At 43.4% G+C, this 13,727-nt stretch overlaps 1 protein-coding gene across 1 annotated transcript in view; it reads left to right on the top strand.

Annotated features, from left to right (window-relative positions):
- The window catches only part of LOC124775767 (rho guanine nucleotide exchange factor 12), a 1,141,602-nt gene that overhangs the window by 822,391 nt on the left and 305,484 nt on the right, over positions 1-13,727 (top strand). Inside the window, exon 20 of the mRNA XM_047250599.1 lies at positions 13,620-13,695. Coding sequence (XP_047106555.1) covers positions 13,620-13,695 — 76 coding nt within the window. The remainder of the gene's footprint in view (positions 1-13,619; positions 13,696-13,727) is intronic.

A 13,727-nucleotide genomic window follows, 5' to 3' on the forward strand; every position in this document is an offset into this window, starting at 1 on the left:
CTGATAACTAGCCCGATCATGTTTGATATACGTAATTAATCTTAAACCTATCCCGCATGTATATACGAACATAACGTCAACGTCCAGAACTCCAGTATTCTGAAATTACGCTTGTTGACTGACCGTGAAAAGTGAAATTTGACTTCGTCAGATGAAACGGTGGTCTTCACGTAATTGTTTCGTCGATGGCGAATGACGCCACATGCCAGGTGGCAGCTATGTGCCTTGTCTGCTGGCGACGGCTTCGGCACGATCTGCAGTGTGTGTGTGCATACACGCTCCGTAGCTTTCTGAAGACATTCATTCTAGATGTACTCATGTAGCCTGCAGATCTGATTCCGTAGAATTATGCAGGCTTTCTGGCGGATATCCTCTAACATTCGGGTGGAACTCGTCCTCGTGCGCTTCACACTCACTGCAAAGTGCGGAATCAGTAAATGGCATACCTCCGACGTCTATGCTGGTTAGTGACAAACACGATGAAATTTCCTTTGTACATACGTCTAACACAAACCAAGTGGAAAACGTATTCTAAAACCCCTGTTGTAGAACTGTATGAATTGCGTGTGTTTGACATCTTCAGGAGTTCCGAATTTGAAAGAGAACGAAATTTTGGCATTCTGAACCAGTGCCTCTGTTATTACAAAACATAATGCACAATAGTTCAAATACGTAAATTTTTTTCGGAACTACACATTATAGAATCTGCGACACGTACCGACAAATTAAAGCGTTCGTTAAACTAGACTTTCGTTAAGTCACCTATGCGATTTGATGTGCTCCTCTACTCCATAAAGCACTGTATAGTGTCTGCTGAAGATGTTTTGAACTATGAAAGGCCACTCTAATTCATGTTTTATTCATGAAGACGCAAGCGAAATACAACTTCGCTTTCGTAGGAGATACCAAGCTCCCTTTGTCGCGGTTTTTTGTGCAAAATATACGACAGAGGCAGAATCATTGTTTCGCGGTTCGTCGGTAACACTGATTGTCAAAATTTATCCATCATCGTTACAGAGGAACGACGCCACTTTGTTCCCAGTTCTTACATTTGTAATTCGCATACGATTAGCAACATAGTTTTGGCTCACTCTGTGCTCTTCATTCAACTCGATTGTTATTATTTCACCAATTTGAATACTGTTGAGATTGATGTCTCTCTAACTCTTATACATAGTTTCATTTGGAGTTGGCTCAAATTTTTCTGCGTGATCCTAACCAGCCTTGACAGTCACGATATTTACCATTAATGGTGTAACCTTCCGTGTGGGATTTCTGTGCTGTAATGAAAAAGGGAGTACTGCATTTTAAAAAATCTTTGGAGATTATGAGGACCTTCGATAGTACCATCCTGCTTACTGTGCGACGCATCGACACAGTAGCGGTGCCTGGAATGCCACGAAATAGTAAGCGCGACGTCCAAGGGCAAGCGAAGCGTAGTTGCCAGAGGCGCGTGTCTGGCAGTGGGTTTGTTTGGGTTGGCGACGACTCTCCACGGCTAGGCTTAGGCCACCTGTGGCTGACGGCGACGCGTCTCTTCCTGCCAGGGCAGCTGCAAGAAGCCTCTGGATATGTCCTCAGTTTCACAGTCATTTACGTCAATTCTGTCGGTACTTGTCTGCTTTGTGAGAAGAGTTTCAAAGATATCCAAAATGGCGTAGAAGCCACATACCGCTGGTATTTCCCTTAGGTTTTTGTGCACAGTCGTCACTTTCACGAGACGCGATGATCTCGCGTGATGTTTTTGTTGGTTATTGTGGTACCTTCGTATAATATGTATTGTGATGCGACAGTAGCTCCTATATTTGTAGCGTAAGGGTATCTAAGATAGAGAATAATGCATTGTAGGTGAATGGACCTCGTAAGTACTGAGTCACAGAGCCATAGTGTGTGTGTGGGGGGGGGGGGGGGGGGCGGCTATCATTTCATCATGGTTTTAACTCAGCTGTTATTTGCGATGAAAGTGATCGCAGTGTATGGGTGAGGGTGTTACCGGAACTAGTTCAGTTTATCAGGTCTAGAAAAGCTGCGCAGAGGGCTTTGTTTCGGGACCTGCTGGGATGAAATCCTCGTCCTGCCGCCCATACTTCGATTTTCTGTTTCTCAAATCACATAAGGTAACTGCCGGATTGGCAGCATCAGCTCTACAGCAGATTTCTTAACCGTGCTTTAGCAGCTTCCCGAGTAAAGTGAGAGATAAAGACACTAAACGTACATAGGACAGTTCTTCTTTTTTATGTCCAAAGACTGGTTTGGTGCAGCTCTACTTTGTAGTGTGTTGCGCGTTTCTGTCCCGTAACTGCTGCTCTCTGTGGCCATATCACAGGATTCGTATATTGAATGGTTCAAATGGCTCTGAGTACTATGGGACTGAACATCTGAGGTCATCAGTCCCCTAGAACTTTGAACTACTTAAACCTAACTAACCTAAGGACATCACACACATCCATGCCGAGGCAGGATTCGAACCTGCGACCGTAGCGGTCGGGCGGTTCCAGACTGCAGCGCTTAGAACCGCTCGGCCACAACGGCCGGCCGTATATTGAATGTTTCATTATTGCCGATTATCAAATTAGCGGTTTCTGGACACATCAGCAATCTATCCCTTATTTTAGGCAAGTTGAAGCATAAAGGTTTTCTCTCCGCAGTTAGACTCATACCTCTTCATTAGTTACTGAATCTACTCATTTAACATTCTGCATTCTTCAGTAGTAACATATCAAAAAGGCCTGGTCTTTATATATCGATACCGTTCATCATTATTTAGCTTCTGTATAAGGCTTAAATTCGACAAATACTTCTAGAAAGACATTTACAAAGTAAATTCTAATTAAATCCTAAAATATTTCTCTTTCAGAAAACGTCTCTCGTTATTGCTAGTCTTATTCTTTTTACTTCAGTCACTATTTGGTAGTTTCATCCGATCTAATGATGCTTACGTAATAATGTCCATATCTAGACTTACTGTACCTTATATTATCGACGAGTATTTTATCACGCCTTATAATATTAACAAAAACACAGTGTCTGTTACCTTGTGAAGAGCAGATAACGATTACTATATAGTGTCATCCTCCACAGCGAAGAAGTACGTGGACTTGAAGTTCCGTGAGCTTCATAGGCCTGTGTGTATGTACTGAACTTTCAGTGACATGGAAAAATTGTTTGTTAACGTTTCCAGTTTGCTATGTACTGTCACCTCCCGCTTTTCCTGCTGTCTCCCTTGGCTTGGTTGAATTAGGTAACATACCTTTTTCAGATACATATTGGCATGTATTTTCGTTTAATCAGTTTGGTGTCCTTACGAATTAAGGAATGAATACTCCGGGTCAGTACTGTCGTATGTACAAATATCAGAACATTCACACCGTCGAACGACAGAGAAAGAAAAATCACGTGCTAGTACGTTATCTTCTTATATGAGAGATTCTCTGATGCGAAGGTCTAAATTGCCATTAAGTACGTTACTATTGCGTTAGTCGCAGATGTAGCGCTACAGGGACTGTTTAGGGTGGTCTTTGCACCAGTAATTCGATTCCACCCTTAAGCAAACTAGCGAGAGCAGTGGCGGGTCGCTGGCCCTTGGGTTGGGCGGCAGTTGTACAGACACGGCTCGTAGCGGCTCTTTGAGTTGCTCGATGCGAGTCTGGCAGTGGCGCTCATCTGTTGCGGAAAATCGATTGGAGCCGGCGCTGCGCGGTGCTGTGGAGCGAGTGGCGCGAGGCGGCGGGTGCTTCCGCTTGACCTGCCGGCGGCACCTGCAGCAGAACTGCTGCTGCTGTCACGCTCCAGCGAGCCGCGCTGAGCCGGCAGCAGACGCCTAATAGCATCACACGGCAAAAAAACTGTTGCCTCAGTAGCGACTTCGGGTGGCGGTGGGGAGAAGGCAGAAACAGTGTGACAATTACCCAGTGCGCACGCGGACAGCGGAACCAACACAGCGCAGTGCCTGTCGCTGCCGTCGTCGTCTTGATGTTGTTGTTATCGTCGTCAGAAGACGATAGTGATGCAGCTCTCTAAGCTAGTCGGCGTTGTGTAAGAGTCTTCCCATATCTGCATAACTACTATACCCTGTATTGACTTGAGCATGTTTACCGTATTCCGTCCTTGGTGATGATAATTTTTACTCCTACAATAATACTCTTCCTTGATGCCTTGACGTGTGTTATAAGCTCTTAAATTCGTTATTGAATTCAGTACCTCCTCATTAGTTACCCGATGTACTCATCTGATATCCTTAATAAATTGATCTGTCAGTCGTCCTTAGCTATTGATGTCGATCACTTTTAGGTTAGGATAGTCTGTAAGCAACTTGATAAAGGCATTATTTCTTTTTCCAGACAAGTGGCCTGAAATAAATACTGATTTCTGTGCAGCACTTACGTTACATACTCCGCTGTTGTACATATTTGCTACAAATAGTTCTGACCTAGACACCCTTTACTCAGTGCAAGTTTTGTTACTTGCTCTCTGTTGACATCGTTCTACTTGCTGTTCTGTTGAAGAAGCTTGCTGTTTCTATACCACGACAAACAATCTCGCCTTCCCATTCCCCCCACCCCCACACACACCGCACAAATATCTCCTTTGACCGTTACATGGAAATATGTCCCACGGTTCGCTAAACAGGATGACATACTGGAAGCAGTACTGTGCGGCGTTTCTATTGTATGCTGAAATGTGTTTTAGTGCTGCAGGCAGAACGACAGTTTTACCAGCAGTTCAGCAAGAGCACATGTAGAACAATATCAACAATAACTAATATAACACACAGTGAGCAAAAAGCTGATTAGATTGGAATGTTTTACAACTTACACATTCAGTAGCAGCAGATAAGGTCACTTGAAAGAGCTGCATACAAGTGAACATGTGTTTTGGGCCGCATATAATTGCTTAATGAATTGAAGCGAAACGCGTCTGGAAAACAGAAATATTGCCATCATTCAGTGGCATACAGACTGTCTTAAACTAAAATTCGTACATTATACGCATCACATTGCAAATGCTTGTTCTCTTCGTGTCTCAGCTGTTCGGTGGCCAAGTTTCCTTTCCATACAAGGCTACACTCAATATAAATTTCTTATGAAAAGACTTTGTAATATTGTAACTTCATGTTTAACGTCAAGAGTTCGCTTTTTCTGACGCTTTTCTTCCTACTGTCAGTCTGCAGTTCACTTCTTCTGTTATTTTGCAGCAGAAATATTAAACACCATTCACTACTATGAATCACATTTAAAATCTTACTTCGTCACCTTCACCTGATTGAATTCGATTACACACCATTACCTTCGCTTTGCTTTGTTTCGTTGACATTAATCTTAAATTCTCTCGAATTTGGCCGTCCTTGAATACACGTGCTGCATGGCGACGACCCAGCTCATTCTGCACAGGGTGTTTCAAATTTTGCCCCGTCTATTCTCGTGAAATGATTCCCAGATGCCACTTTGTCTTTCCCTGAATGAAGAAATGCAGAAAGGGAACTCAAGCTAAAGGAGAACAAATACAAAACTTCAAGGATTGCCGATCACGTTGTATGATGGGAACTTAAAACCATTGAAACGGTGTTTGTCCGTTTCTGCGTGTTCATCTTACAATGCGACGCAATCGTTGTATCTGTGCATGGCTTGACTAAGACTGTGGTTGTTGAAGAGTGCATTTTAGCTTTTCGGGAATCGTTCTAGTTGTCATTGTGGAAATGCCTACGACCAGTGATTTATTCATCCGAAGAAATGCATAGGTGCCATGTAAGGAAAATAGCAGTGGTAAGGCACCATTTGATAGCCCAAAGAAACAGCGAGTGCGATTTGTCGTGTGCAGAATGAGATGGGGCGTTGTCGTGAGCGTAAAAAGAAATCCTCATTAGAGGCTACGATAGTATGTTCGTGCGACAGTAGACCCGTTACGTATCATGGCAATCCCCAAAAACACTCAAATTGCCGATTGTGGTTTTATCTTCGTCTTTTTCGGCGGCGATAAATCCACATGTTTCCATGCTTATTTTTCTCCTTTGTCTCGGGGTCATAGTCATAAACCGAACACTCGTCCGTGGTGATACGAAGCTAAAAAAATTGTCACGGATTTTGTTGCCACAGCTCAACATTTCAGTAGCCTTATTAAATGAGTGTGAGCAGACGCAGAACCCAGAGGGCGACGAGGATGGTACTTTCAGTGAGTTAGTTTCCTTGTAATTAAGCAAAATAAAAGCAAGCAAAACGTCGCGTTTTGAGCTAGACGAGCCAAATGGTATGGATAGGCAGTCGTGTCATCCTCAGCCAATGGCATCATTCAGATGGAACATGGAATGACGTAGGGTCCGCACACCGCTCTACCTGCTGTTGTGTGCTTTCTTGACCTGCGAGCCGCTGCTCCTCATTCAAGTAGCTCCTCAGGTGGCATCACGAGGTCGAGTGCACCCCTGTAGAGTCTTCCCATATAGGAAAACTCTGTCTGCAATGGGAATCGAACCCAAGCTTTCCGCGTAGCAGTCAGACATGCTGATTACTGGGCTGTGGAGGCGAACTCTGTAGAGTTAAGTAGCTTATTAATGTACATATTTCCACACAACAACAGGGTTTATGACTAGTTAAGATATTTTTTGGGTATAAGCAGTTGAAAATCTCAACTAAAGAGGTGAGGTTGACTTCGTGAAAGCACTGTTCGGAGTTGAGACTTTAGTAGAAGCCCATCTAATTCGCGTAAGACATGTACAATATTGTACCTACTGTGTGTGTTGCCTGGGTAGTGTGTTTCGTGTCGTGAGAGCACATAGTTTGAGTGTGTTAGCGGAAGACGGTGGTAGCGGGTGCGCGGCAGCTGAGAGATGGTTGGGAGCAGTCGGCGGAAGTGCTGACCGGCCAAGCGGTGCTCGCGTTTATGGCGTAGCCAGCTTGCTATACCCGCGCGAGAATTAGCAGCAGCTTGTAGACATGTCAGCTCGTGCCGGCGCTACACCTTCAAATGCCAACTCTGTTCAAATTTCCACAATGAAATTCAGATGGCCGATGTTAGCCACCAAACTTGCCTACACGTTCTGCGAATCTGCTCAGAGCACTTCATTCTTCGGTGCCCCTCACTCCGAGTCACAGCCGACATTCCATGACGCTACTATAGCATTATCTGCTCCAGCAGCACCACGCCACCAACACTCTCCGATCAAATGGGAAGCCAGCGTGACGAACAACAATCCTTAACGCTGCTGTATGGATAATTCATCGGTCTGGCCGTCATCTTTGAAACATTCCATTAGTTTTGTTACGCCTACACCATATTGGAACATACATTGTGCTCGAACATCATGAATCACCTCGAAGAAGACTATTTATTGACAAATAGCCAGCACAGATTCAGAAAATATCGTTGGTGTGAAACACAACTTGCTCCTCATTCACACGAAATAATGAGTGCTATCGACAGATAACGTCACATTGATGCCATATTATTAGATTTCCAGAAAAAGTTTGACACAGTTTCCTCACAAGCGACATCTAATTAAATTTCATGCCTATGGAATATCGCCTCCGTTGTGTTACTGGATTCGTCATTTCATCTCAGCTTACATTGACGGAAAATCATAGAGTAAAACAATAGTAATATCAGGTGTTCGCCAAGGAAGCATTATAGGCCCTTTGTTGTTCCTGATCAATAGAGATGATTTAATAGACAATCTGAGCAGCCCTCTTAGATCATTCCTAGATGATCCTGTCATTTACCGTCATGTAAAGTCATCATATGATAAAAACGCATTTCATAGTGATTTATACAAGATATCTGTATGGTGCAAAAAGTGGTAATTGACTCTAAAGCATGAAAAATGTGAATTCATCCACAGGAGCTCTAAAAAGAACTCACTACATTTAGGTTACACGGTAAATAGCACAAATCTGAAGGCAGTGAATTCAATTAAATACGTAGGGATTATAACTGCTCATAACTTAAATTGGAACGATCACTTAGACAATGTTGTGGGGAACGCGAACAAAGACTGGTGATTTATTGGCAGAAGACTTAGAAAGTCTAACAGATCTGCTAGAGAGACAGCTTGCATCACGCTTGTCCGCTCTCTTCTGCAGTATTGCTGTGCTGTACGGCACCTGCATGGGATAGGATTGAGGGCATTGAAAAAATTCAAGGAAGAGCAGCTGCTTTGGTATTATCGCTAAATGGGAGATTGTCATGGATATGATACGCGAATTGCGGTGCCAGTCATTAAAACAAAGGTGTTTTTTCTCTGCGGCAGGATCTTCTCATTAAATGTCAGTCACCAACTTTCTCAGTATGTGGAAATATTTTGTTGGCGCCCACCTACGTAGGGAGGAGTGATCATCATAATAAAATAAGAGAAATCAGAGCTTGCACGGAAAGTGTCCGTTTTTCCCGCGCGCTATTCGACAATGGACGGTAGAGAACTAGCTTAAAGGTCCTTCAGTGAAACCTCTTCCAGGCACTTCATTGTGAATTGCAGAATTATTGTGCACCTGTAGATGTATCAGTATGTTTCGTGCAAATTTCAACCAGGAACAACCGTTCGCCATATTTAGTCTAATTTTTTTGGTGCCCACCGCGATATCCCCGGCTGCCATGAACGTCTGCAGTTATTTATCCACGGGGCCAAGATTCTAAAATTGGGGCTTCTGTTATAAATGATTAGTGCTCTGGGAATTGTGTGTGGCAGTGCTGAAAATTAATGTATCTCAAAATTTTGATAGTTATCTGCTCAGTATTTTTCTTCATTTTTTTCTTGTTCTCTTCTAGTGCAAGAAGAGTATTTATTCTTAGACACTAAGGAATTTCGGTACAGAAGTGTACAAATGAAACTCATATAGTGCTGGATGGCCGTCTTCCCCAGAGTTTAGTACGATATCCTTGCCATGTAAAACTGAATGTAGTCTCAACAAACCTTGGCACGTCGTTTTTTTGCCTACAGACGTGAAGTAATGTACTACCGTTATTAAATTATGCAGCAGGGAATTGGGGATGGATATTAGGCGCGTGTACTGCAGTTGTGTTTGCGTCGTGCTCTGCGTTCAACTGACTATTTATGTAGCTCAGTACCTAAGGGCTGTTCGAAAAAGGAACGGAGAAAACGTAAGGAATTATACACTGGGGTGACAGAAGTCATGGAATAGCGATATGCATGTATACAGATGGCGGTAGTATCGCGTACACAAAGTGTAAAAGGGCAGTTCATTGGCGGAGCTGTCGTTTGTACTCAGGTGATTCATGTGGAAAGGCTTCCAACGTGATAACGGACACACGGCGGCAATTAACAGACTTCGAACGCGGAATGGTAGTTGGAGCTAGATGCATGGGGCAGTCCATTTTGGAAATCATTAGAGAATTCAGTATTCCGCGATCCACAATGTCAAGTGTGTGCCGAGAATACGAAATATCAGGCGTTACTTGCCACCACAGACAACGAAGTCGCCTACAGCCTTCACTAGCGACCGAGAGAAGCGACGTTTGCGTAGAGTTGTCAGTGCTGAGAGACCAGCAGCGTTGCGTGAAATAACCGCAGACGTAGGACGAACGTATCCGCCAGGACAGTAAAGCTAAATATGGCGTTTATGGGCTGTGGCAGCAGATTACCGATGCGAGTGCCCCTTCGTAACAGCACATCGCACGCAGTGCCTCTCCTGGCTTCGTGACCATATCAGTTGGATCCTAGACAACTGGAAAACCGTGGTCTGGTCAGATGAGCCCCGATTTCAGTTGGTAAGAGCGCGAGTTGTCAACAAGGCACTGTGCAACTTAGTGGTGGTTCCATAAAGGTATTGGCTATGTTCGAATGGAATGGATCCTCCGGTCGAATTGAACTGATCACTGCCTGGAAACCGCTACGGTCGCAGGTTCGAATCCTGCCTCGGGCATGGATGTTTGTGATGTCCTTAGGTTAGTTAGGTTTAACTAGTTCTAAGTTCTAGGGGACTAATGACCTCAGCAGTTGAGTCCCATAGTGCTCAGAGCCATTTGAACCATTTGAACTGACTGGAAATGTTTACGTTCGGCTACAGGAATACCATTTGCACACATTCATGGAGTTCATGTTCTCAAACAATGATGGAATTGTTATGGATGACAATGCGCCATATCACTGGATTGCAGTTGTTCGCAATTTGTTTGAAGAACGTTCTGGACAATTTGAGCGAATGATTTGGTCATCCAAATAACTCAATATCAATCCCATCGAACATCACAATCACTTCCAGAAATGTAAAGTTCTGCAAAAACGTGTATCCTAGATTTCAGAGGGGGAAAATGGCCCCACTTGTACCCGTGTCCCCGCCCCCGTTACTGCTGCTATTATTTTGAGTGAGAAACATAGTTATGCGACTTACGGAAAAATCGGAAACCAGAGAACATGTTCTTGATCAATAGAGGTCGGCCTTGCCGTTCTTCGATTGGTCACTAAATTTCGTCTTCAAACTCAGATCTATGATCAGTATTTGGCAAGAACGTCTTTATTTCTTCCTATGAAATAGCATTTCATGATTGCGTTATGGAATGTCTTGTTAATGGAATAATTTTCGGTATTTTAACTGATGAATGCACTATTTCGCGAATGATCACTATTTCACGAATGAAGTGTTAAACTGTTGGTCAAATACTTTCAGGAAACTTGAATCCATGTCACTCAGAGTACAGAGACTTCGGCTCGGTGTCACTATAACATCGACAGACATTCGGTTTACATGCAACATGCTGCATATCGTTACTTTTTTCATCGTTGCTAACTTCAGATACACTGTGAGTATATCATCGCATAAAGGAAGAGATGCTTGCCATTTACTTTTCTCAGTGAAGTCTCCTTCGTCTCCATTATCGCCCCAAAGCCACTTTGCTGCGTCATCCGCACTCGCTCCTCTCTGCGCGTCATCTCCATACAAGCGGAAACAAGACGAAAAGGGCGATCATTAGTTCGCGTCTAAGAGCGTAGTCTGCTATTATATGAAGCAGACCACGAGCGTAGGGACCGATGACCAAGCAGTTCAGTCCCGAGTCCCTACCCCCTTTTAAACCAACCAACCACGAACGCTCGTCGCTCGTTGATAGAGGCGCTACGACATTGGAACGTGTCAGACTTCGTGCGACAGCATACCAGCCGAGAAAAGTAACAAAAGTACAGAACGACGTCAGACATAGAAGCCAAATCGGAAAACGAGTGACCGAAGAGACCCGACAATGAAACATCAGGGGTTAAATGCTTCCCATCTCGGCAAGATCCGTAACATGAAATGTATATGCCTAAATGTATGAGCAGCCTTTTGTCTGCCAACAATAAGCTTCTAATATTGCTTTAGAAATATCGTTTGAACAATGGAAAAACCTCCAGAAAGATTTAATTTGAAATTAAAAGATAAGTTTCTGTGCTATTGCTCGGATGCTAAATACTATGGAGTCTACTCACTCAACGCTTTCACAACTGTTTTACAAAAAAGATCTAATTCTTAGCGTAAAGATACTGAAAACCATTTTGGGACGGTTGAGCTGATATAAATAAAGAACAGAAATTTATAACACGGAACTTGGGTCTTTAAAATTTACATAACACGAGGATCACAACGTGCCAGGAAGGCTACTACTGTGACTGTCGATTAAGGGGTCTAGCTTTTGCACCATACTCCGGATATAATCTGCGATTCCGCTAAGTTAAACGAATACCTCAATCTCAGAAGACACGATACACGGATACAAGGTGCTCCCTACCGTACTTCATCTTTACGTGCTAATCTGCAAACCAATGCTTGTATTCATTAGTTTGGCGGGGTTGAGTTAGTAGTAAGTGTACCATTTGCCATTGCAAGTGTGCAGTTCGTACTACACAGGGTCTATAAAAATGCTGGGTGGTGTTTATATTAAGATATAGAAATAAATCGTGCTCTTTCTTCCGGAGAATTTATGTTTACAGCGTAACTCCAGTGTTTGTATTGATAGCTTGAGTTATGTGGGGGAAGGAGGGGGCAATTAGGTTTAAACATATGTAAGGACGAGTTTTATCAGCTTAAAAATGTTGGACGCAGTTAGCGCGAGAGTAACACAGTACGAAGTACTTCGTTGTGTCCTTAAGATACAATATGAATAGCAAGGAGAAATAAAATCAAACCAGGTGTGCCCTGAAGCGACTACGTCGTAAATATCTCCCATGATGATGATTGATCTAAGCCATGAATGTGTTAGTTTTCAAATGGAAATTGACTTTACCCACAATGATCGGACTGTACCGATACATTTGGCTCATCGGCCGATTAGAAGTTGCATTTTGTCGAATTTCGATTACTCTGTCGCTTTTGGAGGCGACTAGAGCACGTTTCCCTCGGCACACGGAGCAGCGTGTAGTCGTGTGCTAAAGCTTGTGTGCTTAGGCAGGAAGGGTCGGGAAGCGACGATGTGCGAGGGCGGCGGAGGCTGAGATGCCTTCTTCAGCGGTGTCCATGTTCCACCGGAAGAGGAGCCTCCCTGCAGGGCTGCCCAGCTCCAGCAGCGCCAAGTGAGTACCATTGTCTAAGTGAAACACTGACTGCACCATTACTGCGGCGGACAGTGGTATCAAGCTTTAATTGTCACTTTCAAAAGTAAACTTCCATGATGAATTTTATGTTCGTTTGTAGTTGTGTGTCTCCAGTCCTGGTACACATCGAAGCGGTCGTGCCACAGTACGAAAGCACACCGCTAGATGAGCCAAAACGATTTGGCGCAGCTCAATGTTGAAGGGAAGATAGGCTGAGCTATTTCCTTTTGGTTGCTCTAGCAGTGTGCTCCCGTACTGTGGCGCGACCATTTCAATGTATTCGAGGACCCCAGACAAACAAAACGTTACGTAATTTCATTTTTTGAGGTGATAAGTAAATCGAGGACTACCCCTGTTGTGGTGTTGTCATCGCTCGGAACTCTTCACCAGCCAGACAACGAAATTTCTGCAAGAGAAGCTACTCGTTTCTGTTGACGTCTACAGCTAATGGCGCTGCACACTGTATTGCTATAAAGATCTGATACATTCAGGGAAAAAGTTACAAGCATCACGATCTGACCATAACCACCCCCTACTAGCACCTTACCGATACTTTGTTGAGTTTCATGAAGTCCGTGCGTTAAGACTGCGAATTAACTCAAGTTCCACGTGATACACTGGCTGGTACATCTTTTTTCTCCTCTATTGCCCAATTTCATCTTTATTATGATTTTCAAGTGTACACGCACATACAGTTTGGGAACTAGTTCTGCAAGAATATGTAAAGAAGTATCAGCTGGTGGTCACACCAGAAAAAAGAATAGGCCTATAGTAAATATGACACAGGGTGAAAAACAGCCGAAAATTTAAAGTTCTTTGGGAGTATAATATAAGAAAATAGAAATAAGAAGTCGACAAGTTATCATCCAAGGAAAGCTGATAGCTTTGTGAAAGTGTCAGGAATAATATGGAAAACAGTTCCCGAGAAAAGTAAAAGAATATAACGAAGGTATTAAATACTAATTCTGAGGTAAGAAACTCTTGCGAGAAAAGATGTGTGTTGTCGCTAATTTTTTATGTAAAATTGTTTTCCAAAAATTTTAAAATTGGCAGCATTTGTAGCTATCAACCTCATTGTCGATATTATCCTAAAGATTCGCTTTGTCTGTTTCAGCACGCAACATGCTCCCCGGAAACCGTCCAACACGACCATCAACAGGTCGGAGAGCTACAAAGAACGCGTTCAGAAGGTGAGTACACACTTCCGTTGCTATGATAATTG

This window comes from Schistocerca piceifrons, chromosome 2 (assembly GCF_021461385.2).
Source record: "Schistocerca piceifrons isolate TAMUIC-IGC-003096 chromosome 2, iqSchPice1.1, whole genome shotgun sequence".
Classification (NCBI taxonomy): Eukaryota; Metazoa; Arthropoda; class Insecta; order Orthoptera; family Acrididae; genus Schistocerca; species Schistocerca piceifrons.